Source organism: Schistocerca nitens, chromosome 6 (genome assembly GCF_023898315.1).
Source record: "Schistocerca nitens isolate TAMUIC-IGC-003100 chromosome 6, iqSchNite1.1, whole genome shotgun sequence".
Lineage (NCBI taxonomy): Eukaryota > Metazoa > Arthropoda > Insecta > Orthoptera > Acrididae > Schistocerca > Schistocerca nitens.
Genome location: NC_064619.1, coordinates 389,706,217 through 389,732,530, shown reverse-complemented (window position 1 = coordinate 389,732,530; position 26,314 = coordinate 389,706,217). Strand labels below are relative to the sequence as shown.

At 40.0% G+C, this 26,314-nt stretch overlaps 1 protein-coding gene across 3 annotated transcripts in view; it reads right to left on the bottom strand.

The window, feature by feature from the left end:
- LOC126263140 (ATP-dependent RNA helicase DHX30-like) overlaps window positions 1-26,314 on the bottom strand; it is a 304,491-nt gene that overhangs the window by 205,070 nt on the left and 73,107 nt on the right. For 2 of the 3 annotated variants that reach the window (XM_049960170.1, XM_049960171.1), the window contains 5 exons: window positions 25,898-26,178; window positions 25,393-25,766; window positions 21,051-21,105; window positions 20,753-20,918; window positions 20,412-20,622 (listed from right to left, as the gene is read on the bottom strand). In XM_049960170.1, coding sequence (XP_049816127.1) covers window positions 20,412-20,622; window positions 20,753-20,918; window positions 21,051-21,105; window positions 25,393-25,766; window positions 25,898-26,178 — 1,087 coding nt within the window. Of the gene's footprint in view, window positions 1-20,411; window positions 20,623-20,752; window positions 20,919-21,050; window positions 21,106-21,339; window positions 21,495-25,392; window positions 25,767-25,897; window positions 26,179-26,314 lie in introns of those variants that run through there. The other variant, XM_049960172.1, reaches the window with a different exon arrangement.

Genomic DNA, 26,314 nt, shown 5'->3' with positions numbered 1-26,314 from the left:
CACCGATAGCAACGCGTAGGGTTTGGGACGTAAGGGCGAACGGAAATTATCTCATAGCCTGCTTTGATTTTCGATGGGAGTTGAACTTTGTCAAATGTCAAGAAGACAGTGCGGGTTGGAATGATGTTCGTGGCAATCCTTTTCATACCTCTATTAACAGCCGTTTCACCCTGGTCAGACAGGTAGTGCTGTATTTCTTTGTCAGACAATCCATCGAGGGAGCGTGTATAAATGACTCCATGTGAGGAATGTAAAGTGCGGTGTGCTTCAACCCGGACAGGGAAGGTGTGGAGCAGTGAAGTACGCAGCAATTTTTGTACCTGGAGGGCACTGACTGTTTCTAACAACAAGGTGCCATTCCGTAATCTGGAACAAGCCTTTACAGGACCTGCAATTGCGTCGACACCTTTCTGAATAATGAAAGGGTTGACCGTGGAGAAGTCGTGACCTTCGTCAGACCGAGAAACAACAAGGAACTGTGGCAATGATGGAAAAACTGTCTGTGGCTGAGACTCAGTGAACTTACGCTTGTGAGCAGACATAGTGGAAGGTGAGGAAACCATTGCGGAAGAATCCCCCATGATTACCGGTGTCTCCGATGGCGCACTCCTCCTTTGTGGGGGCCCTCTCTGAGGGCACTCCCGCCTTAGGTGATTGTTCACACCTCAGGTCACACCTCCCGACAAACGGACGGAGGGACCAATCGGTACTTTCGGAAGGTATCAGCTCGGGTAATCACCCCTCCCTGGGCCTGGCCGTTACCAGGGGGTACGTACGTGTCCTACCTGTCTCCCCGGGGTGGGGAATTACGCGTTACCCCGTCACCGGCTATGCATGGAAATGCGTGGGTCGGCCTTCAGACACGCACAGGGAGGAAGAAAGAGAAAGGGAAAGGAAAGAAGAGGGGTCTCAAACGCCGCAGCGGAGAAAAGGGCAAAGAGAAGAGGTAAGGAAAAGAGGAGGGCAGAGGAAGGACTAAGACTTGCAAGCGGAGAAAGCAAAGAATTTGTTACAGTTTCGAGCGTCCGTCTCCGGACGTAGGCACAAACCATACTCCCAGAGGGGGAGAAAGGGAAGGAAAGAGCCAGAGGTGAGGGGGGAGGCGGGGGGGGGGGGGGGGGGCGAAGATGGGGGATGGGGAAGGATGCGGAAAGGGAAGGTATGCAGCCCGGAAAGGAAGGAAGGCCACATTAGCTCAGGGTCCTGTGCTCGCTACGCACATATCCACAAAAGAGTTGTGGACCCCCTGTGGGGCAAAAGTGGACTAAAGGAGGTAACAGAGGAGAGGGACAAGCCCCATACTGATGATCTAAGGAATCATCAACAAACAAGGCATAGGAGGGGTGGCCACGCGTGGCAGACAAACGGCATGCATACCTGCTGAGGAGGAAGTCATGGCGGTAGGACAGTGGTGGTTCAGCAGCTTCAGCATGCAGACTCGCAACCAGGCTGGTATAAAAGGTACCCGTGGTCAAATGGATGCCGTGATGATGGATAGTGTTGAGGCGGTGTAAAAGGGATGGGCATGCAGATGCATAAACAAAGCACCCATGGTCAAGTTTAGAATGGACAACGAACCAGTAGAAATGGAGGAAGGTGGATCGATCAGTACCCTAAGAAGTACCACTGAGGACACATAGGACATTGAGAGACTGCGTAGAGCAGGCTGCCAGGTAAGAGACATGGGAGGACCAAGAGTGTTTCCAATCGAGCACCAGGAATTTTGCAGTGTCAATGAATGGAAGGGCAACAGGTCCAAGATGGTGGGAGGAACCATTTGCACCACCAGAAATTCATACAGACGGTTTTGTCAGTGTACAAGCAAAAGCCATTGGCGATGCTCCTGGAGTGAAGATGATCAAGACAGTGCTGAAGACGCCGCTCAGTGAGACAGGTCTGTGGAAAACTGCAATAGTACGCAAAATCATCAACAAAATGGGAACCAAGATGCACGGCGGGGAACAGGCCATTATAGGGTTAATGGCGATAGCAAAGAGGATGACGCTCAGCATGGAACCCTGAGGCACACTATTTTCCTGAATACAGACGTCCGACAAGGCAGAACCATCATGCACCTTGAAAATTCGGTCTTGTAAAAATGCCCGAAGAAAACAGGGTGGGCGCCCATGGAAGCCCCATGTGTAAAGAGTACAGAGGATACCAGTTCTCCAGCAGGTGTCATAGGCCTTCTCCAAATCAAAAAACATGGCCACAGTCTTGGATTTCTGCAGAAAACCATTCATGACATGGGTGGACAAAGTGACAAGATGGTCAACTGCAGAACACCATGCCCAAAATCCACACTGTGCATTCGTGAGTAAATGGCAAGACTCGAGCCACCACACCAGCCGGGTATGAATCATATGTTCCATCACCTTGCAAACGCAGCTGGTAAGAGAGATGGGGCAGTAGCTAGAAGGAAGGTTTTTGCGCTTACCGGGCTTAGGTATGGGTATGACAGTGGCTTCACGCCAACGTCCAGGAAATGTGTCCTCAGCCCAGATGCAGTTGTGTGTGTTAAGCAGAAAGAACTTGCCCGCAAGAGAGAGGTGCTGCAACATCTGAATGTGGATAGCGTATGGCACTAGGGAAGAGGACCAGGATGAACTGAGAGCACAATCTAGCTCCCTCATAGTGAAGGCAGCACTGTAACACTCACGATTCGGAGAAGGGTATCGACCAAGCCTCCTCCATTTATTTCCGGTGGATGAAGGCAGGGTGATAGTGGGAAGAGGCGGCCCAAGGTGTGAGATAGCAACGGGATCCATGATGACACCGGCACCTACTGTCAGGAGTGTATGAAATCCAACTAGCTCTTTTGCTATCCTGAAGAACTCGACGACACTTTGCACGCGTCTGTTTATAATGAATGCAGTTTTCCAGTGTAGGGTGGCAGTTGAAAACGCGGAGAGCATGTCTCTGCGCGCAAATTGCAACGCAGTATGCCTCAGTCGACCACAGGACTGGGACACGACATGGTAAAGAGAAAGTGCGAGGAATGGAACGTTCTGCAGCAGTAAGGATAACGTTGGTGAGATAGTCCACCTGGTCATCACAACTGAGGAAATCTTGTTCTACAAAGGTTGCCAGGGAGGAATAAAGCTGCCAGTCAACCTTAGTAAGCTGCCGTTTTGGCATGCATGTGGATGGGGTAGAAGTCAGCAGACAGAGAACACACGGGAAATGGTCGCTCGAGTAGGCGTCAGAAAGAACGAACCACTCAAGACAATGGGCAAGCTGAGCAGTGTGAAAGGATAGGGCCAAAGGGGAATAGGTGTGCAAGGAGTCAGAAAGGAAAGTTAATGCTCCAGTGTTAAGGCAGAAGAGGTTGAGTTGGTTAAGGTCAGCCAAGAGGGCACCTCTCTTGCAGGTCCTGGGAGAACCCCAAAGGGGATGATGCGCATTGAAGTCACCAAGTAGCACAAACAGAGGAGGTAGCTGCCCAGTAAGCTGAAGGAAGTCTGCCCTGGTGACATCTAACGACGGAGATACATAAATGGTGCAGAGGGAGAAAGTCAGGTGGGGAAGGAAAAGGCAAACGGCAACAGTTTGAAGATGGGTAGTCAGGGAGATGGATCAACTATGAAGGTCACCCTGTATGAGCAGCATAACGCCCCCACGAGATGAGATGCCGACCTCAGGAGGAAGGTCAAAACAAATTGGTAAATAATGTGAAAGCTCAAAATGGTCTTGAGGGCGCAATTTTTTTTTTCCTTAAGGCAGAGTACAAGGGGATGCTGCAATGCTAGAAGCAGATGTAAATCCTCTTTGTGGGACCCAAGGCCATGAACCTTCCTTTGGAGGACAGCCATGAGGAGGAAGAGATGTAAGGGTGTCAACATTGGGGCTGCCGAGAGACAGCCGGTGGAGAGTCGCTACTAAAGGGCACAGAAGCAGGAGGATCCTGCTCCATGGGGTCCACAGAAGCATCAGTGTGCTTGTAAGGTCGGTCTGCGGAGTACAACGCTGAAAAACGTTTGCTGCGCACCGGCGAGACAGAGGCCAGCCGAACTAAGTGACCAGGTGGCGACACCGTCTAGCAGGATCTTCGAGTTGGTGAAGGAGAAGACCATTTGTCTTTAGTGGACTTCTTCGAGCCCTTCTGGTTAGAATAAGACTTGGGTGTTGTTTGGAAGGAGGTACGGATGAAGTCTTCTGTCATTTCCTGCCTGCCGGTTGTGTGTAGGGAAGCTTTGCCCCTTTAGGCGAAAGTTTGATGGTTTACTGCACGGCGGGACAGGGGGACAGCGATGTTACCTGGACACTCTGTGACTTCACAACTTCAGAGCCAAATCTGAGGTCACATGCCTGCGTGGCCATGTCCTTCATGGAGCAAGGTGTAAGAAGAACTTAACTATAGGTGCTACACACGAGAACACAGTGTTTGCGACTTGCCAGTAACTTACGAGCTACTGGGTCAATTTTTCCTTTACCTGAATCTCTTGAACCCACTCATCTATATACATGGGACAATCCAGGGAGGAGGCAGCATGGCCGCCATTGCAGTTGATACAGCGGGTAGAAGAAGGCGGACATTCACCTTCACCCTCATGTGCATCCTGCCACAGGCTACGCATGTGGCAGGGTGTCGACAAAATGTTCTAGTGTGACTGAACCGATGACACTGGTAGCAGCGCATTGGATTTGGAATGTACGGCCGGACTGTGACGATTTCATAGCGTGCTTTAATCTTGGACGGCAGCACCACCCTAACAAAGGTGAGGAAAAGAGCACGGGTGGGCACCAAGGAGGAATCTACCTTTTTCATTACACGATGGACAGCAATGACACCCTGATCAGAGAGGTAAGATTGTATTTCAGCCTCGGTTTGACCGTTAAGCAGCCTGGTATAAATTACACCACGGGAAGAATTCAAAGTTCTATGTGCCTTGACATGAACAGGGTAGCCATGGAGAAGTGAGGCAGCAAGTAGTTGCAAATAAGAATTAGAAGCCGTCTTCAAAAACAAAGTTCCATTCCGTAAACAAGAGCAGGATTTCACAGTGCCAGCAATGGTGTCAACACCTTTCTGAATAATAAATGGACTGACCATGGTGAAGGACTGACCGTCTTCAGTACATGATACTATAAGGAACTGCGGTGCAGCAGGAAGGGTCTTCGAGTCAGTAGTTTCATTACGTTTACGTTTCGTCGACATCGATGGAGAGGATTGACTCATCACCAGAAAATCCCCCATGATTGATAGCGTCTCTGATGCCGCGCTCCTTCCAACTGGGGACCCCCTTCACAAGGGGGCACACCCGTCTTAGGTGATTGTTCACACCTCAGGTCACACCTCCCGAACGCCCAAAGGAGGGACCAATGGGCAATCTGGGAAGGTTAAAGGTCAGGCAATCACCCCTCCCTGGGCCTGACCTGTACCAGGGGGTACGTGCGAACCCTACCTGTCGACCTGGGGCTGGGAATTACGCATTACCCAGTCACCTTTTACACTTCATATGCGTGAGCTGGCCTTCAGGAGCGCACGAGGAGAAGAAAAAGGAGGATCCTCAAATGCCGAAGCGGAGGAACAAGAGGAGAAGGGAAACAAAGAAAGGGAAAGGGAGACAACCTGGACATGTTCCTGAAGGGAGGGGGAAAAGAATAGAAAGAGGATAGACCTACAGCACAGAAGGTAAAAATTGCTGCAAAGGCTGGGGCCCCGTGGTAGCCAAGCACGAACCCGCCAAACAGTGGTGAGCCCCCTGGAGGGTAACTGATGAGTGACCCCCATGTCCTGTACAACCTCTTGAGTACTTATCATAGGTGATCTCGAAATGCTCAAGAACAGTCGCTTCAAATGCAGCATCCTGTCGTGTTCGAGGTCTTCCAGCATCACCGTGATATCCCGCTAAGGAGCCTGTTTTGCCAAGTCGCTGGTGAATTGCTATAAGCATTTGCGTGTGTGGGTGGTGTCCTGCTGGGTATGGTTCCTCCTACAACCATTGAGCTTCATGCGCATTACCATCTGCTAGTCCAAAAACAAAAACCATATCTCTTTGTCAAACAAATACTATACTGCCATGCTTACTGTATCCCTAAATCGTAGGTGACATATGTGCTCTGAAGCGGAGCTTGTGTGTGAATGCCTCTGACATGAGGTGGAGACAAACAGCAATACCTACTCAACACATGCGCGTATCTTGCTGGGTCAGTGATGGGCCGAGGGACGTACGTTTGGGTGAACTAACAACCATAGTGCTGTCCATCAACCAACAAATGGCAACAGGGCAATTCCATAGCCAATCTGAGCACGTGGTGCCAAGTTCCCATAGTTTAAAACTGTTGTATTGCTGACCTACACAACATTAGTAATTTTGGTTCCTACTGGCATCAGCTATCCAGGGTTAAAATTTCATGACAATTTTTTTCCACCCTGTATATGAGATGAGACCTACTGATGTCTACATATTTGTTTCTCAATATAGGTATCCTGGTGATGAACACACTTCCCACAACACCAGACCGCTTTGTTAATACAGTCACTGTAGAATGTTTGACTTTGTTGACAGAACCACAACCTTACCTGTGCTTGCACCAATTCACAACTACCAAAGCTAAGTCCTCGGAGGTGTTCTTTAAGTTTTGGAAACAGATGATAATCTGATGGTGCCGAGACAGAACTGTATGAAGAATGATCGATGATAGGTAACTCAAGGCATAAGATTGTCTAACATGGTGCAGTGTTTGCGTGGTCTGGTATCATCACACTGAAGAAGAGGGTGCTCCATGGGTGGACGACTCTTCAAATTTGAAACTCTATTATAGCATGTCATTTCTCATGCACTGACAGTTACATTACTCACTACCATCTTATACACGACAATTTGGAGCACTCTAGCAACAGAGGGCTACAAATCTACAAATATGTAGTAGACATAAAGAAAAAAGATAACAATGTTTCCAGAGACATTATTTTCCAAAACGACTCTGTAGTTTCAAGGAATTTATAGCACGAGACGGTATTGGGAATGTTGCTATTTATAAATGCTCCGAGAGAATAATGAAAGACATTGTACGACTTTGTGATACATGTCACCTGGGCTTAGATGATACCAGAACTTCAGGTTATTTTAAATGAATTACCTCCTTTATCAACTGGGCTGTCATCACTCAAGATACCGAATAGCAAATTCATTCGAGAACCATTACTAAAACTATCTAATTGGCCAGATGACATAATTCCACATGAAGACAATATCCAGGGCTGTGCCGAGAAAGAACTGAAAAAGCAAGACCAAATTGGCATGCAGGAGCATAGTCACAATGCTGTAATGCCCAATTTCAAATTTGGTAAGACAGTCCTAGTTAAGGCATATCATCCTGGTCCCAATATAAAGAAAATAGGAAGTTTTTCCAAAAATATGAAGGTCCTGATTAAGGAGTGGATATTCTACATCCTAAAGTGGTGTTTTTAATAGATCCATCAAGTGGTAAAAAAAAGTTTGTATAATACAGACATGGCAACAAAGTATGTAATTTAAAATATTCATCTCACCTCAGAGGGTTCCCAATCTGTGTGAACTCTGTAGAATGACACCTATAAGGCTTTAGCTGATTGTTATATTACTTCACATTTTGGTTTCTGTGTAACAATGCTTCATTTCTTCCTACTCTATCTACTTTAAGTTATGTTTTCTTTCACTATCTGTATCTATTCTGTTAAAATAATGGGATGCTGGCAGATCTTTAATCAGGGCGGAGGGACTGCCTCCCTCTCACAGGTGTTTTTAACTTATTACAAATATGAATAACCCAGTTAATATTGTTAAGGTATATTGGCACAGTCATAGGCATTGGAGTTTAGGCATATTAACAGATACTTGCATCATATGAAAGGGTCAAACTTACTGGAGCAGATAGAACTATTGTGTGTTCACAAATACTTCTGAACATTGCATATGTAAAAATACAAATCCAACATTGTGATGGGCAGATGTTAAAGAAATCACATTGAGAAGGACAAGAAAAATGGGGTAGACAAAGTACTTAATTAAGTCAGTTGAAATGCTTGCATCCAGATTAAAGCCAATAGAGATCAGTGACACACACAGCAGTAAAAGTTAGATGTAAGTTCTCAATAGCCTAATATAAGCTTGGCTTGAATTAAGGGATTTAATTTTAGCTATTAGTACCAGGAATGAAATATGAATAAATTTTTTGTCACTATTTGAAGTGGAGCACACAAACCCTTAGGACCCAGAAAGAACAGAGATCAACAATCACACATGGAATCACAATAAATTAGGAGTAAGTTTACCACCATGAGTAATGAGAAAGGAAGATAGGTATATAGTGCTAGGAAGGATGCTGTATGCTTCCTTGTATATAAGGTATAGAAGAAACAGGGTAAGTATCAAATGAGGAGGCGCTACAACATTTTTGAGGAAAGGGAAAAATATACAGATATATAACTACCATGAGGAAGGTTGTACAATGTGGATGACATCTTTCTGTCAAAAGAGGTGTTGTATAAATACAGTTCCTACACATATGTAGAATACTACAAATTCTGACCTTACCTCCAAAGTTGCAAGTATGGTAATCAACCCAAATGAAATGGTTGAACAGATGTGCTAGTTTATGAAATGATAAAAATCATAACAGGTATCGGTTTTTTCCATCAGTTTTGTGCGCTGACCCAAAATCGATGTGATATATGAAACTAAAAAGCTATCAGTTGCTCAAAATGTAACTCCACCTGCTTCACTGCAGTAACATAAAGGCACAAAGCTATGTATAATTAACGAACCATTAATGCTAGGCTAATAACACTATGTCTTGAGTCACAGCTCTCATACAAGATAAGTAATTTAAGTAGTAATAAACTGTTTTTAACACTTTAAACTAATTTATTACATTAATTATAGTGCTCTTCAAGCGTACCATTAAAGGTTTTTGTCTTACTCGCGTATTTTCACAGTAATCACGTAAAGTTTGTTTTGTTTACATATCACGGCCAGGCCGAACTTTTGAGCTTTCATATTAAACTTCATACCGCAATTTTAAGTGCATTTACTGAGAGTTTAGTGTGCTAAATACGTTTGCTGCCCCTTTATATCTGTAGAGTATTGTCATCTCTTAAGTAATTTCCAGTAAAAAAACTTCTGAACCACTGTTTACATAGTCGCAAGTAGGCCTAATTTTTCGTACACATATTTTCATTGTTTTCCGGTAACTTAATTGTCTTTCAGTCACTAAAATCGATTTGTACTGTGAGTGTAAAGTGCCTGACGTGCCGTAGAATCATTAGCTCCGGGGTCTGGTGTGATGGATGTAGTAACTTTTTTCATTGTGGCAATTGTAGTGGCGTGGGAATTGGGAAAATGAGCGAGACTCATCAGTGATTCTGTAGGCTATGCAGTAGAGATAGAAAGATTGTGTAACAGGAGGGGAAAATTGCTGCCCTTCAGGCTGAGTTAGATGAGGCTATGCGAGAACTGGGCAGGTTAAGGGGGGAGAAGGGTAAACAGGGGTGGGAAGTGGCAACAGGCATAAGGAACAGGCCAAGAAATTCTTCCGACAGCTTTGTTATTAATGTACAAAATAGGTTTGGCCTGTTGCCTCAGTCAGAAATTGATGAGCCTCTCACAGAAGTAGATGTAGACACGGCTCAACAAGCTTTCAGCAGCAAATTGAATAAGAATGTAGGGAAGTCTGCAAAGAGAAAGAAAGTCTTGTTGCTAGGTAGTTCGCATGCTAGGGGTGTGGGCCAACTTCTGCAGGATGAATTAGTGTCAGCATACAAGGTCACAAGTTTTTTCAAGCCTGGTGCTGGACTGGGGCAGGTTACAGAGGATTTAGGTTCACTATGTAGAGGCTTTACTAAGGAAGATACCGTAGTTATTGTGGGTGGGCCGGGCAATAGTATTGACAGAGATCCAGGGTACAGCACAGAGTGTAACATGGCAAAGATTGCATCAACATCGAGTCATACCAGTGTTGGGTTTGTGTCGGTTCTGGAGCGTCACGACCGACCTCATTTGAGCTCTTCTGTCAGGAGAATTAATTTGGAGTTGGAACGGCTACTTGGATCTGGTGCAGGGTCACACATTGGTGTGGTTCCTGTTGATTCACTCTGTAGGTGGGGCTATACTAGATATGGCCTACACCTCAACAAGAAAGGGAAGGGTAAATGGCTGGGCTGATAGCAGGAAATTTAAAGAGGAGAGGAACTACATCTCATGGTGGAAACTCTTTTTTAGTGTAAGATCAGTGTCCAGTGGGAAACTCAGCCAGGCAAGTACTAAAGATGTTAAAGTTCAAGATACTCACAAAAGTAAAGTGAAAAATAATGTTAGTATATTTCATCAAAATATTGGGGGATTGAAGAATAAAACTGATGAGCTTCTGCTTTGTTTAGAAGATATAGAAACTGAGAATGTAATAGATGTACTATCCCTGTCTGAGCATCACATTGTCACTGATATGCAAAAGGTTAGCATCAATGGGTACAAATTAGCTGCACATGTAAGTAGAGATAATATGATGAGAGGAGGAGTTGCCATATATGTCAAAAGCTTCCACAGTGTAAAAAATTTAGAAACTAAAAAATTTTGTGTAGAACAACATATGGAAGCATGTGCCACTGAACTTAAACTAAATGATGGCACTTTCATAATTGTAACAGTGTATAGGTCCCCCTCAGGGAATTTCCAGCTATTTCTAGAAAACTTGGATGCTTTGTTGTGCTATCTGTCAGGCAGGGGGAAGCAAATTATCATTTGTGGGGATTTCAATGCTGATTCCCTGAAAGAGTGTAATAGGAAGAATGACCTTGTGGTATTAATCAGTTCTTTCAATTTGAGCTCCGTCATCGATTTTCCTACTCGGATAACAAAGAACAGCAGTACATTGATAGATAACTTTTTTATAGACCAAGATAAGGTTAAGGCCATAAATGCTTATCCTGTTGAGAATGGTCTTTCAGATCATGGTGCACAGCTAGTTATAGTATATGACATAGCTCCAGGCATTATATCAAATCAGACTTTCAAAGCAGTGTGTTCAATTAACAATATAAATATTGCAAACTTTAGGGAAAGCCTACAGCAGCTAAACTGGGATGAAGTGTATAAGGAACCCGATGCAAACTTGAAATATAACTTATTTCACGATACATTTTTAAGGATATTTGAAAATTGTTTTCCCAAGAAAATAGTTAAACGTAATTCCAAGAAAACATCTAAAAAACTTTGGCTAACTAAAGGAATAAGAATATCTTGCAACCGTAAAAGAGAACTGTATAACAGCAAGAGGGAGCACTGACCCCGAAATTGTTCAATATTATAAAAACTATTGTGCGGCACTAAGAAAAGTTATTAAAAAGTCCAGAAGCATGAGTATCATGTCTGAGATCAGTAACTCTGATGATAAAACTAAAGCAATTTTGAATATTATTGAAAGGGAAACAGGGCAACCAAGAGCACAGGAAGACTTTAGTGCCATAAAACTGAATGACAAGTGTACTAACAAACAATCAGAAATTGAAAATATTTCCAATAATCATTTTTTAAATGTTGTGGAGAAAATAGGATCTAGATCTTCACTAGAAGAGGCAAGGCTACTAATAGAAGAGGCCATACCTGTGCAGTTTGAAACAACTGTAATTCCACCAACCTCTCCCTATGAAATCAGTAAAATAATAAACTCACTGAAAAGTGAAAGCTCTTACGGAATTGATGGCATTTCCAGCAAGGTACTTAAAGCTTGTTCCCTACAGATAAGTAGGATTCTCAGCCATGTATGTAACAGCTCTTTGGAGCAGGGTGTTTTCCCTGATAGACTGAAATATGCCATTGTAAAACCATTGCATAAAAAGGGGGGATACGTCGGATGTCAACAACTACCGCCCAATCTCTCTTCTGACAGCTCTATCAAAAATTTTTGAGAAAGAAATGGATTCAAGAGTAGCCTCCCATATTTGTAAAAATAAAGTACTAACAAAATGTCAGTTTGGTTTTCAGAAAGACTTTTCAACAGAAAATGCTATATACACTTTCACTGATCGAATATTAAATGCTCTGAATAACCGGACATCACCAATTGGTATTTTTTGTGATCTCTCAAAGGCCTTTGATTGTGTAAACCATGGAATTCTTTTAGATAAGCTAAATCATTATGGTTTGAGAGGGGGGGGGGGGCAGTGCACAAATGGTTTAATTCCTACTTAACTGGAAGAATGCAGAAAGTTGAAATAAGTGGTTAATGTAATGTTAAAACAACAGCTGATTCCTCAAACTGGGGGGCTATCAAGTACAGGGTCCCATAGGGTTCGGTCTTAGGTCCTTTACTGTTCATGATATACATTAATGACTTACCATTCCACATTAATGAAGATGCAAAGTTAGTTCTTTTTGCTGATGATACAAGTATAGTAATAACATCCAAAAACCAAGAACTTAGTGATGTAATTGTAAATGATGTTTTTCACAAAATTATTAAGTGGTTCTCAGCAAACAGACTCTTTAAAATTTTGATAAAACACAGTATATACAGTTCCGTACAGTAAATGGCACAACTCCAGTAATAAATATAGACTTTGAACAGAAGTCTGTAGCTAAGGTAGAATTTTCAAAATTTTTAGGTGTGTCCATTGATGAGAGGTTAAACTGGAAGCAACACACTGATGGTCTGCTGAAACGTCTGAGTTCAGCTACATATGCTATTAGGGTTATTGCAAATTTTGGTGATAAGAATCTCAGTAAATTAGCTTACTATGCCTACTTTCATTCACTGCTTTCATGTGGCATCATATTCTGGGGTAATTCATCGTTGAGTAGAAAAGTATTCATTGCTCAAAAACGTGCAATCAGAATAATTGCTGGCGCCCACCCACGGTCATCCTGCAGACATCTATTTAAGGATCTAGGGATCCTCACAGTAACCTCACAGTATATATATTCACTTATGAAATTTGTTGTTAATAATCCAACCCAGTTCAAAAGTAATAGCAGTGTGCATAGCTATAACACCAGGAGAAAGGATGATCTTCACTATGCAGGGTTATATCTGACTTTGGCACAGAAAGGGGTACATTGTGCTGCCACAAAAGTCTTTGGTCACCTACCAAACAGCATCAAAAGGCTGACAGATAGCCAACTAACATTTAAAAATAAATTAAAAGAATTTATAGATGACAACTCCTACTCGTTGGCTGAATTTTTTTTAAAAAAAAAAAAACAACTTAAACATTAGTGTCATGCAATATTTTGTGTAATGTAATATCTTGTACAGACATCTTTTATTAACCTGACACATTCCACATCATTACGAAGTGTCGTATTCATGATCTATGGAACAAGTATTAATCTGATCTAATCTCTAATCTAAGTAACGAAAAAAATCCAGAAATGAAACACTGATACATAACAAAACAATGATTGTGCCAATCTATTGACATATTATGGATACACATTTTATAAGTATGCCTTGGTGCATCTTATAAAGGGTTTCGTATATCTACTATATAAAATCTGATAAGGATTTATGCAGTTTTGTGCAATTTTCTAAAGGCTGGTAGTAACAATAATTGCCAGATGTTTTTATACAAAGGAATTTGGTAATATTTTGTGGGTACTGAATAATATGAATGGATTTGAAACAATTCTGAGTTTAGAAACACACACAATGTCTAGCGTAACTACAATATGGAGGATCAGGCTCATACGTATTCTGACATACCAAGAGAATTTGAGAACAGGCTACAGGTGTAGGCGAATAGAAGTAATATTTATGCAGCTTATTATCAACACATATATGGTTTTATCACACCTAAAGACCTTAAAAATGAATTACGTAAGTGGTTACTTTAAAAAAATAGCCAAGGAGTTTCTGGATGAAGTTAGCTATATTAAAATCATTAAGGAAACTGATATCTTCTTGATTTCCATTGGGAATAAATCAATTATTTACCACTTTACGATAAAAATGAAAACTATAAAGTTAATACAGTAATTTAAAAGTGATGTCTTCCAAACACACAGATGTTAATTCATAGCTATTTCCTTATGACTATAACACTTGTGGTGACATATTTCTTTTAAGGAAGAAGATATGTGGTGTAGCTTCCGTAAAGTCTACCTAGCTGAAGAATGATGATCACAATGGTTGCAAACATTATTTAGTTACCTGGTTTGTAATGTAAACTGGATGTTCTATCATTGCTTTTTTGTATCTGAACTGATATTGATGTATGCTGCACACTTTCAATGTGGGACGGCAAATTGCAGCATAACCGCAAGCTGTGGTATCTGTTTGGCATTGGGTTTTTATTCTGTGTTTTGAAGTGCTGTCTTGGAGAAATGGGGCACACAACCAATTAAAGAATGCACCTTGACAATTCAGGTCATGTTATGGCAAACAGAAGACTACGAGTCATCTGTTAAATCGTTCTATTCATTCAAATGTCAGATATAGTTCATGTAATATGTTGAATGTATGAACATTAACTATATAAATGCCGTATTCCTTCACATCAACTAACTGTAACAGAACATGCACTGTAACAGTTCTTAGAAGAAGTATTTTCTATTATTTAGTAGAAAGTTGACACCATTTCTCAGTTGACAGATTTTCAGTACAGGAGCCAAATACTATGATGATGAAGTCGAGATTGAATTACCTACAAAGTAAAAATCTAATTTGCCGACACAAATGTTCAGAGTTGTAAAAGACAGCACTCTTAGTCTGAACGAATACACACATTTTATAAGCCTCAACATTTCAAGACATAAAGCATTACTTATGGTGATGCCTAACAAACAAAATATATCATGGTTAACTTACTATAATTCCTATCTCTCGAATAAATTACAGTGGCATTACCCATCTTTGAGAAAGTACCATCAGATAGCAGAAGATTGCGGGATGAGCAAAAGGTAAAATTTTTTTTACAGAAACATGAATGCAAATTATTATTTATTGATTAGTTGCCATTGTTTCATGTGACACATGCTCTAGTCAATATTTTAGTCTCTGTTTCACTATTATTCTTATTATTAAAATCCAGAGTCTCATAAATGCTAAGGCAGATCATAGATACAGTACCAACAAATGTCACCAGACCAAAGGCCAATCAAAAGGTTGAACAGAACTGGAATTTCCTGCATTGTGATGTAAACTGTTTGACCAGTTAAAGTCATCCTCAAACAAAGCCCTACTTGAAACAGTGAAAACAGAGCTGAAACACAATGAGACCCATCATGAAATGTAACAACATATGGCACAACTAATCATCTTCCACACAAGGAAACTATAAAGTTTGTGAAAATTTGTTAGGAGAAATGCATCAAAAATCTAACAGAAAATTATTTACTTCTCACAGAAATTTAATTGAAATATCTAAATTCTGAAACTTCCTGGAAGATTAAAACTGTGTGCTGGACCGAGACTCGAACTCGGGACCCTTGCCTTTCGCGGGCAAGTGCTCTACCAACTGAGCTACCCAAGCATGACTCATGCCCCGTCCTCACAGCTTTACTTCCACCAGTACCTCGCCTCCTACCTTCCAAACTTTACAGAAGCTCTCCTGCAAAATTCTGTTTATCAAACATTGATAATGCACAACTTGCCTTTCTCTGGAAGCAAAAGTGTAAAAGTTATTTACACCACCATTTTATATTAGACTGTTGGTTAGTGTGGTCATTTGGAAGCATGGCTGTTACCTTGGATTACCATCTATCAGTTAAGTTATTTGGCAGAAAACCCAAAGAGATTCTGGTCATACATAAAGCACACCAGTGGCAAGACGCAATCAATACCTTCACTGCGCAATAACAACGGTGAAGTCATTGATGACAGTGCCACTAAAGCAGAGTTATTAAACACAGTTTTCTCTAACTCCTTCACCAAGGAAGAATAAGTAAATATTCCTGAATTCCAATCAAAAATAACTGCCAAGATGAGAAACATAGAAGCAGATATCCTCGGTATTGCGGAGCAGCTTAAATCACTTAATAAAAGCAAGGCTTCCAGTCTAGATTGTATACCAGTCAGGTTCCTCTCAGAGTATGCTAATACAATAGCTCCATATTTAGCAATTATATAAAACCACTCGCTCACAGAAAGATCTATACCTAAAGACTGGAAAATTGCTCAAGTCACACCAATACCCAAAAAGGGTAGGAGGAGTAATCCATTGACTTACAGGCCCATATCGCTAACACCTATTTGCAATAGGGTTTTGGATCATATACTGTATTCAAACATTATGAAGTATCTCGAAGAAAATGATTTATTGACACACAGTCGGCACGGGTTCAGAACATATCATTCTTGCGCAACACAACTAGCTTTTTATACTCGTGAAGTAATGAGTGCTATCGACAGGGGATGTCAAATTGATTCCATATTTTTAGATTTCCAGAAGACTTTTGACACCGTTCCGCACAAGCGTCTTCTAACCAAACTGGGTGCCTATGGAATATTGCCTCAGTTGTGCGACTGGATTCGTGATTTCCTGTCAGGAAGGTCACAGTCCGTAGCAATAGACAGAAAGTCATCGAGTAAAACAGAAGTAATATCCGGTGTTCCCAAGGAAGTGTTATAGGCTCTCTATTGTTCCTTATCTATATTATCGACATAGGAGACAATCTGAGTAGCTGTCTTAGATTGTTTGCAGATGATGCTGTCATTTACTGTCTTGTAAAGTCATCACATGACCAAAACAAATTGCAAAATGATTTAGATAAGATATTTGTATGGTATGAAAAGTGGCAATTGGCCCTGAATAAAGAAAAGTGTGAAGTTATTCACATTAGTACTAAAAGAAATCCACTAAATTTCGATTACGTGATAAGACACACAAATCTGAAGGCTGTAAATTCAACTAAATACTTAGGGATTACAATTACAAATAACCTAAATTGGAATGATCACATCGATAACATTGTGGGTAGAGCAAACCAAAGACTGCAATTCATTGGCAGAACACTTAGAAGGTGCAACAGGTCTACTAAAGAGACTGCTTACACCACGCTTGTCTGCCCTATTCTGGAGTACTGCTGTGCAGTGTGGGATCCACATCAAGTAGAACTGAATGATGACATCGAAAAAAGTACAAAGAAGGGCAGCTCATTTTGTATTATCGCAAAATAGGGGAGATAGTGTCACTGGCATGATACGTGAATTGGAGTGGCAATCATTAAAACAAAGGCATTTTTCATTGCGACGGGATTTTCTCCTCTGATTGCAAAAACATTCTATTGGCACCCACCTACATAGGGAGAAATGAGCATCACGATAACATATGAGAAGTCAGGGCTCACACAGAAAAATTTAAGTGCTCGTTTTTCCTGCGCACCATTCAAGAGTGGGACAGTAGAGAGACAGCTTGTAGGTGGTTCACTGAACCCTCTGCCAGGCACTTTATTGTGAATAGCAGACTAGTCGCATAGATGTAGATGTACCTTGCTTTATTTCTGCAAATTTTTAGTACTTTACGTGCTAATTTGTTTATATAAGCTAGAACTAAAAGATAAGTTTATGTAAGGTAGATATCAATTCACACCTGTCAACAAGTCGCCGAAGAAAAAGTGTATTGGTTAGAAAAACCCTGTAGCTAAAAGACAGCAATATCCGGGCATCTGAATCATGTGAATAGGAGCTTCAACTACACTATGAACATACAACAGCAGCTGCAACTAGGGAAAGGGAAACTTCGGAGGAAAGAGAGATGCATGTGCAACGAGACTGATGCAGAAGGCAATAACCAAGAATTGTGAATTTACATTTACCTCTATTACTCTAATCATGCTAAACTCTTAACACGCTGGATTGATGTCATATGTAACTACTGTTGGCCAAGGAAATATAAATGCGAACCATTAGATATGTGTTGCTCCAATGAGAAAGTGAAGCTGTTGCCACTTCATGAGCCTCCAGAGCCACTACTTTCTTTCTTATGTAGTAGTACAAAAGATTCCAAGCATTTTCTGAACAACATCAGGGCATACAATTTGTTTTCAAATCATGTATTTCGGAGTGTCATGTGTAGTGCAAGAAGATGGTTTTATGTCGAATTTTAACGTACAGTGCCAAATCTGCCACAAAACTGGATGATTTCTCCTCCTTCCAGGTGAAAATCCAAAATTTCTACAAGTTTATTTCATAGGCAATGAAAAATTAGAGGCTGATCAAGAATCTGCTAATATACCTGTCATGCAACAAGACATTGTTTTAAATCTGCAAAGACTACTTCATCTGCACAATCACTCGGTGTGACTATTTCAAACTGCATTTGACAGAATGCCTACAGATGAGAATAAAGTAGGCATATGTGCTGACAGTATTAATAAATATGTGAAATACTTGTTCATTAAGCATATGAATGTGTTTTTGTAGTCAAAATATTTCTTGCAGAAAATTAAGTGTATTGAAATAACAAACTAATGTATTTTACAGTTAGGTTTTAGGTACATTATGCATTATGTATGTAAATTTGTAATTAAAAAAGGAATCAAAGTGTAATCTATTATTTAATTGTTCTAACTAAACATTTGGTTTGAAATTGGTGTATATTTGCAAAAGTCAGAAATATAAGGCTAGACCCCAATTTTTATGAATGCCACAGGCGAGGAAGTATTCATTTGTCTCATTTAGTTTTCAGTGATTCAAATATGGCCTTTGATTTAAAGCAATTGCATTTTACCAGGTGGCTTGAATTCGCTACAAGTTTCAACAAGGCCAGGGCCAATCACTTTGGATGGCTGATGTCAAACATCTCAGGCAATGCTGGGCACTTCATCTAGTTTTAGGATAAAAACCAACTGTAAACAACTCACTATTAAACTATCAGTTTTCTCCATTTGCTGTTATCCAAGATAGAAAATAGTGTGCAGTCAGATCATATTGAGCCTACTTATGTGTTTATCCACACAAATTAAGAGTAAAAAATACTAACACACTCACAAAAGGAGCATGCAGGACACTGATTCCAAATGGATTATTCAAGTATTACAGGAATGTAATGGTTCTCTACTGTATATCTAAGGTACACTTTGTACGATTGTTTACACAATGCAGTATTTTATTTTAGTCATTATATCTTAATGAACCAAATAGGAATTATAGCTGTATTATGATTTTATCATGACACACCCATTAATAAAAGAAATCAGTTAGAGAAAGATAGTATGGATTTCTCATTGATTATAATTATTGTGTTAGACAGGAACATACATAATGGTACCCAATATAAACAATCAGCATAAATAGGCACCACATTAAAAGGGGCCTAAGCAAACATGGTTTGGATACAGAAGTTGTTAAAATATGCCACAGAATAATATGAGAGCAGAGAAACATTGCAGGAGTATAAATCTCAGTTTTCTCTAGTATTTGAAATTACAAAGAGACCACTTGCGTCAAATGCTTATGAGTTAATGTTAAGAAGTTTATATTTTGAGATCTAGCCTGAAAAGCTGAGAGGTAGATCTGCTAGTACAGTGAGACATGTAACACAACAGCAAAATTAAGCAAGGCTAAAACCAGTTAGTTACAAATTATGACAATATCAACATGACTGTCACACTGCTCACAGAGAAAAAATATTGGACAAAAATATAAAACATCATCTATGGAGCACAACAGAGTGTGAGGTTCAATCTACTACAGTTTGAAACAGTATCAGAATTGTGATTATTGTGGATGATGGTGTTTTCAGTCCCTACTGTGAGAAGTAAAATATAGTTAAAGGAAACCATGTCGTTAGTTTTGGATTAATAGAAATTTGAGTATTGTTACTGGGAGTATCAAAGATATATGTAACAATGTAGAAAAAGATAGATTGCTACTTACTGTAAAGAAGACAAGTCAAGTTGCAGACAGGCACAATTAAACGACACTAACATAAAGCTTTCAGCAACAGCCTTCATCAGTAAAAACAAACACACACACACACACACACACACACACACACACACACACACACACACACAAAAATTGCACATACACAAGCAAGCACACCTCATGCACACACTACCACCAACATCTGCATCTCAGGCCAGAATACAGAACAGGTCGAATCACCAGATTGACATAAAAATTTACAGTCAGAGTGTGCGGGATAACCACGAGAGCATGATTTCTTTCAAATTTCATGAGCTGTTTATGATGGCCTCTTCATCGTCTTAAAGGCATTCTTGAATAACATCAAATCACTATGTCCAATTTCAAAGTCAACTAAAGCACATGACCATTACAGCACTTATTTGAAGCAACACTGATTTACAACTTCATGAAGGTGCTACTACCACCACTCTCAAGCAAATGGCATGGAATTTGACTAGACATCTTTCAGACGTAAAAGCATGCCTACCAACTTTCGTTTATCTCTCATAACTCCTCCTTTGTGTTCTTTTTTTTCCATCAGTGTATGTACATAACAGCTGTCACAATTCATCTTAACTCACCCGCTCATCTCTTTCTTCAGCAACTCTTTCAGCAAGAGAGATTGCTGCAATTCTTCTTGGTTCAGTTACCACTACAGTACACTCAGATCCATGGCCTTTCTTAATCCAATCATCAAATATGAATTGTGGAACTTGAGTACTTTTCCCACAGCCAGTTTCTCCTCTGATTATGAGAACTCTATTATTTTCCAGGAGTTCTAACAACTGTTCCCTGTATAATATTACTGAAATTTAGTTCACTTTACATTTAAGTAAAAAACTAAGGAAGTAAATATCCAAGTAACATGCAATTCTTATTAATTCAAAATTCATGTTGTGGAGAAATAAGGAGCAGGGCATACCTAAACTGGTAAATCGGAAGTTCAGATTTTCTGCTTCCCATCTTCATTCTTCTTTCAAGTCTTCTTTGAAGTTCAGAACTTCGATTTTTGAATGCAGTTTCATTTTTAATATTAAAGCTGAAGGTTTGAGTGACAGTACCGATTTCAGTGTCCACAGTATCGGCATCTAGAGTGAAATATTTAGCAGATTGTTAAAAAATAAGGAGCATGATCAGAAATAAAAGAGCCTGAAGGCCCTAATCTTGCCTAAATATACAAACAAACAAGGGCAAACTAATTGCTGTAAAATTCAACTGACCTTGTGATACTTCTGTGCAACTTTCAATGGCATCAGCTATTGTATTCTTGACACACTGAAAAACAAGAAATACATAAGATAGCAAGTGAAATGAAAACAGTTTCTACAAAAAAAAAAAAAAAAGGTCCTAGCTCCAACATATGTCTAAATCTATTTGAAAATTACAGGTGTGAGGAAACCAATAAGAAAGGAAATTTGAAATGTCAGTATTGACTATTGTACTTACTAAACAAGAAAGTAAAAATAGCTCAGAACATCAATGAAGACAGAGAAAGATGGCTGCACTCACCCAATTTGCAAGTTTGCAATCTCTTCTGTCCAAACAGCAACATCTTTTCTGTCTTTTTGATGTCTGATGACTATTACTGGCTTTCTTGTTTAATACATGCGATCTCCCAGCTTTCTTCATTGATGTTTATTGACAGGGGTAATATGGCACAGACTCTAAAAACAAGCAAAGCATAGTGCAAAAAATGGAATTTGACAATGCAAGCAATATAGGACTTCATTTCTTTATAATAAAAGACAGCACACAAGTGTCAGTCAATTACAGTCAGCACCTCTGTTTTCTAAACACATGGCCATGCCAGAGCAGACAGGGGCTGTGAAAGACTGAATAAGGGAGAGAACATGGTACACAAGGAGTCCCAGATCTTTAAGGGTAAAATTATACAGATAGTAACAAATCCTAAACTGAATATGGTGAGAAAAGTAACAAATGGGAGGAAATGAGTATTTAGCTTCTTTTCTTAACAAACAACTTACAGCTTATAACAACTTAAGTTCATAGAGCCATTCTTGTTATCAACATTTATGTGATCCATGATCTCATTGTAGGAGATTGCAACAGTCAAAAATTATTTTTTAATAGGAAAAGGACACTGGGATGCATATCCCCCCGTAACAGAGCACCCTGGGTTGTGAAAAGTATTGAGACAAGGATTTCTGAACTTTTGTATTTGGCAGTGAGATCATTAGACATTTTTCCACTCTTCACTTATGAATTAACAGTGGAAAGTTAAAAAATACTACAGACAAGTCACACACAAGAATGAAAGACACAAGCTGACCATTCTTTCTGATCCTTATAGATTATCTCAGATTAAAATGTCTTCGTCAGCATAACACAAAACTTTATGTAATAAAATTTAGTTCTTATGTAACAGAACACTTTCAGCCAAGACATACAATTGCTTGAAATTATCCTTCCCTTTCCATATCTGTTTACTTGTATTTACTTTACCATCTTTCTTTGTGTGGTTCAAGTTTTCATTTTATATTTCTCTTTTAAGAATTATCCCCGTATTAGACATCAGAATCACCTGTTATTTGCAGTGATATAACAGGTTTCATGGAGGATAACTTCCATGAATTAATTCTGCAAAGCCTCATGACAGCAACACAGCACTGCTCGTCTTAATTTTGATGCTTTTTTACAAATCCTTTTGAAGTAATTGAGGTATTTCAGTCAAAGCACGAGGTCAAAATAGCTCGATTCTGACAACTAGTTTTACTTAAAAAGCAATGTTTTAATAGCTCAAAAAATGGCTCTGAGCATGGGACTTAGCATCTGAGGTCATCAGTCCCCTAGAACTTAGAACTACTTAAACCTAACTAACCTAAGGACATCACACACCTCCATGCCCGAGGCAGGATTCGAACCTGCAACCGTAGCGGTCACACGGTTCTAGACTGTAGCGCCTAGAACCACTCGGCCACACCGGCCGGCTTTTAATAGCTATTAATTCTGTAAGACACCGAAAACACACTTAATACCTCTCCTACACAAAATTCAGTTTCACTTTTGTAAGTAACTGTTTGATATATACAACAATAAAATTGTTTGATTTTTATTTTGGCATTTTCCTTCTGATTTTTGTTTTTTATGTTTTTAGCCTTTTCAGCTCCCTTTAAAGCTGAATCAATATTGTATAAACACTATTTGTATGTAAAAGGAAATGACAATTTGTGATTGTCTACAAATGTCATTCGGCTGGACTGAAGTATCTGTATAACTGCCATCAGTATAGCTTAAAATTATATTAAATTAAATTTTATTCATAAGACACAAACTTCTACTGCAGAACTTGTCTGATGGCTTGAGAATGGTGTTGCAAGCCACCAGAATAAATGAAGCACCGTCAAGTGAAGGGGGAGGCAGTTTTGGGAAGTCCAGGCACATCATCACAGATGTAGCACACAAACTCTTACAGCTACAGATGTGTAGTGCATATTTTTCAATATGGTGCTGTATTTCTTTTGCCTAATGTGAAGTTCACAACAATGATGCAGCAAGATAGTTCTGTGCAGCCTTAAGTTTTTTTGTTTAAGCATGAAACCAAATAACCAAAGATTATGCAAAGATTTTGTTTGTTATTTATGAAGTTAAAAACAAAAAATGAACCTGCATTTTGGGACAACCAAGTAACAGGAAAGAATTATATTCACAGGAGTTGTGGATTTTTATTAATGCCAATTCAGAGAAATTGACAGATCTCAACAGAACTGGAGAGATTTTAATTACGATAAAGCCATTTCTAATTTTGACAATTGCTGTCACTTCTCCTAATGCATCTTCAATCTGTTCAAATATAGCTGTTTCATTGCCAAGAACATATTTTGGGTCAGCTCAGTTGATATCACATATTATGGGACATTTGTGTCTCCTCATCTTTCAAGTCAGCTTTTCTCCCTTGGTATTACCAGAGAAGTAAATGTCTTATGGTTGTATTTTTCCAAGTTGAAACTGTCCTGGTATTCAAGTAAAACTTCTGGGGGTCTTTTGATACCAGTGTGAGAAAGCTTTATTTATTTCATAGTCAACTCCCCCCCCCCCCCCCTCCACCATGGTGCCACCACCTCCAATAGGTGCTCTAGCCATGGGAAGTACCTGCTCATAGCACTGGCTGTCTGACATGGCAACCATGGTCAGGAGTGGGGCACGCAAGGGGCGTTGACAGTGCTGGTACCAACTGTTCAATCCCTGCATCGTGGAGGGTTACCTAACAAGCCTCACCACAAATGGATAGTGTTGGGTTTTGGGGCATTAAGTATTCCAATTCCGCAAACAGTGTTTAGGATGAAATAGCGCTTATAATTGAATGTATGCCATGTTGGTGACCTCCACCATGTAGCCTGCAACACTATTAAATTTAGAAAAATGGAAGGTAAATCTGGTTCTTGGGGACTGTGTGTATATGGACAGAAAACATGCAGGAAAATTTAGGAAAGAAAGAAAGACAGCATATAACTGGAACCAGAGCCATCATTAAGGAGAGCATGCAGGACTCCTTGAGTCAGTCAGTCAGTGAGAGAGAGAGAGAGAGAGAGAGAGAGAGAGAGAGAGAGAGAGAGGGGGGGGGGGGGGGAGAAGAGATTTCAGGTAAGAGAATTACAGCACAGGAACAGAAGAAGAGCACACTGTCTCATGGCACCCATGATGGCCACGCATGTGACACAAAATAGTTGTGTGCCCCTGGGGGAGAGACTGGTTACTTCTGATTCAAATAAACCACCTTGGCATAAACCTGAAGTGAAACAGGTAAAGGGTTGCTGTTGTGACCAAGATTCAACTGAATGTAGGAAACAACTCAAAAGAAACTTGACGAGTCTGGACTGGCCAATCTGGGACAGGAAAAATGGACAGGAAGACGAACAACAAAGAAATCTACAAATGAGATAGCACTACAAATAAACCAAGTCCAACCAGTAATCAAAAGAGAGAAACACTGAGATGTAACAAAAATAGAGACCCAGAACCAACAGTACTTTACAGCAATGAAGTGAATACAGCATTGAGTCCCATCATGCACAGCAGAACCTACAAGGTGGCTGTGACTACCAATTGGTTGGCAGAATGACGTGCTGTGCCACAACAAGGTGGTGCTGGTCCTAGCAGCCAACGTCGAATTCCATGCCCTCCAGTCAGCAGCTGCGATACCAGATTCCTCCCCCGAAATTTGACAAAAAACACCAAATTAGGCAAAAAACATGGAAATTGGTAAAACATGCAATTTAGCAAGAATATAAAATTTGTCAAAAAATACCAAATTTTGCAAAAGCAAAGAATTTGGGGAAAATCCTCAAATCTGGCAAAGATGTACAATTTGTCAAAAAACAACAAATTATAGAAAAGACCACTGAATTTAGCAAAAAATAGCAGCCATTTTATCTGTAAAATGGAACAATTTTTTTTCTGTCCCTACACATAATATTTCTTCAAAATGCTTTACCTTAATAAGCGATAAGTGCCCCCCACCCAAAAAAAAAAAAAAAAAAAAAAAAAAAAAAAAAAAAAAAAAAAAAAACCACACACACACCAACAACAAGATTGTAACTGTACCTGAAAGTAAGTGTGAAGGGTATTTAACTGTCGTTCAAACTCAGATGGCAAAGCAACAAGAGGTGGAGGTGGCATCTCCATTCTTCTTTCAATACAAGGAGTTCCATCTTTCAGCAGTCGTCCCTGTGCAGTAAGCCAATTAAGAGCATACAGCGCAGCAATTTTAGCAGCTTGAGATTTGGTATGTCCTTCTCCAGAAAACACCGCATGGGAGGGCCACCGTAAATGGTATGAACACTGCCACGAGTCCTTCATGCGACTGTAACTGGGGATTGCACAATAAGCATCACTGCGTAAGTGGTGCGCCACTTCCGCAAATACATTATGAAGAGTAGCTTTTGGTTGTGGGAAGCGCCTAGCAACCATTTCTAACACTGCAAACAAAACACGAAAACATCAATTTTCACTTGAATTTTCATTCCTTAAAATTGTTTGAATGTTATTTATTATATTTAAGTAATCCACCAAGTAAGAATACAACAGTATGCAATAAAAGGCTACTTACCTGCCTTACAAACAGATGTCTCCGACTTATGTGATGGGTTAATGTTTCTGTCCACCAATATTTTTTCATTTTTCAGCTGTGCAATAGAAACTTCTGATGTTTTATTTTTCTTATTCTTGGAAGCTGAAATTTTATCATCTAATGTATAAAGTGACATGATTTTTTGTACTGGTTGGAGGTTCCCATCTTCACCTATTATATTTTTTTGTTTCAATAAACTCAGAGCTAATTGGGCAGCTTCATGTTGAGCCTGACTTTTTGAATTTCCTCTTCCCACTGTTCTGTAAATTAAAAACCACTTGAAATGGTATATTTACAATACATATTCAAAAAATGAAATGGTTCAATACCTCAACTGCTTCAAGCAAACTAATAAGAATAAATGTTGTAGGGAAGTTCTCGTATAATGTAAATACT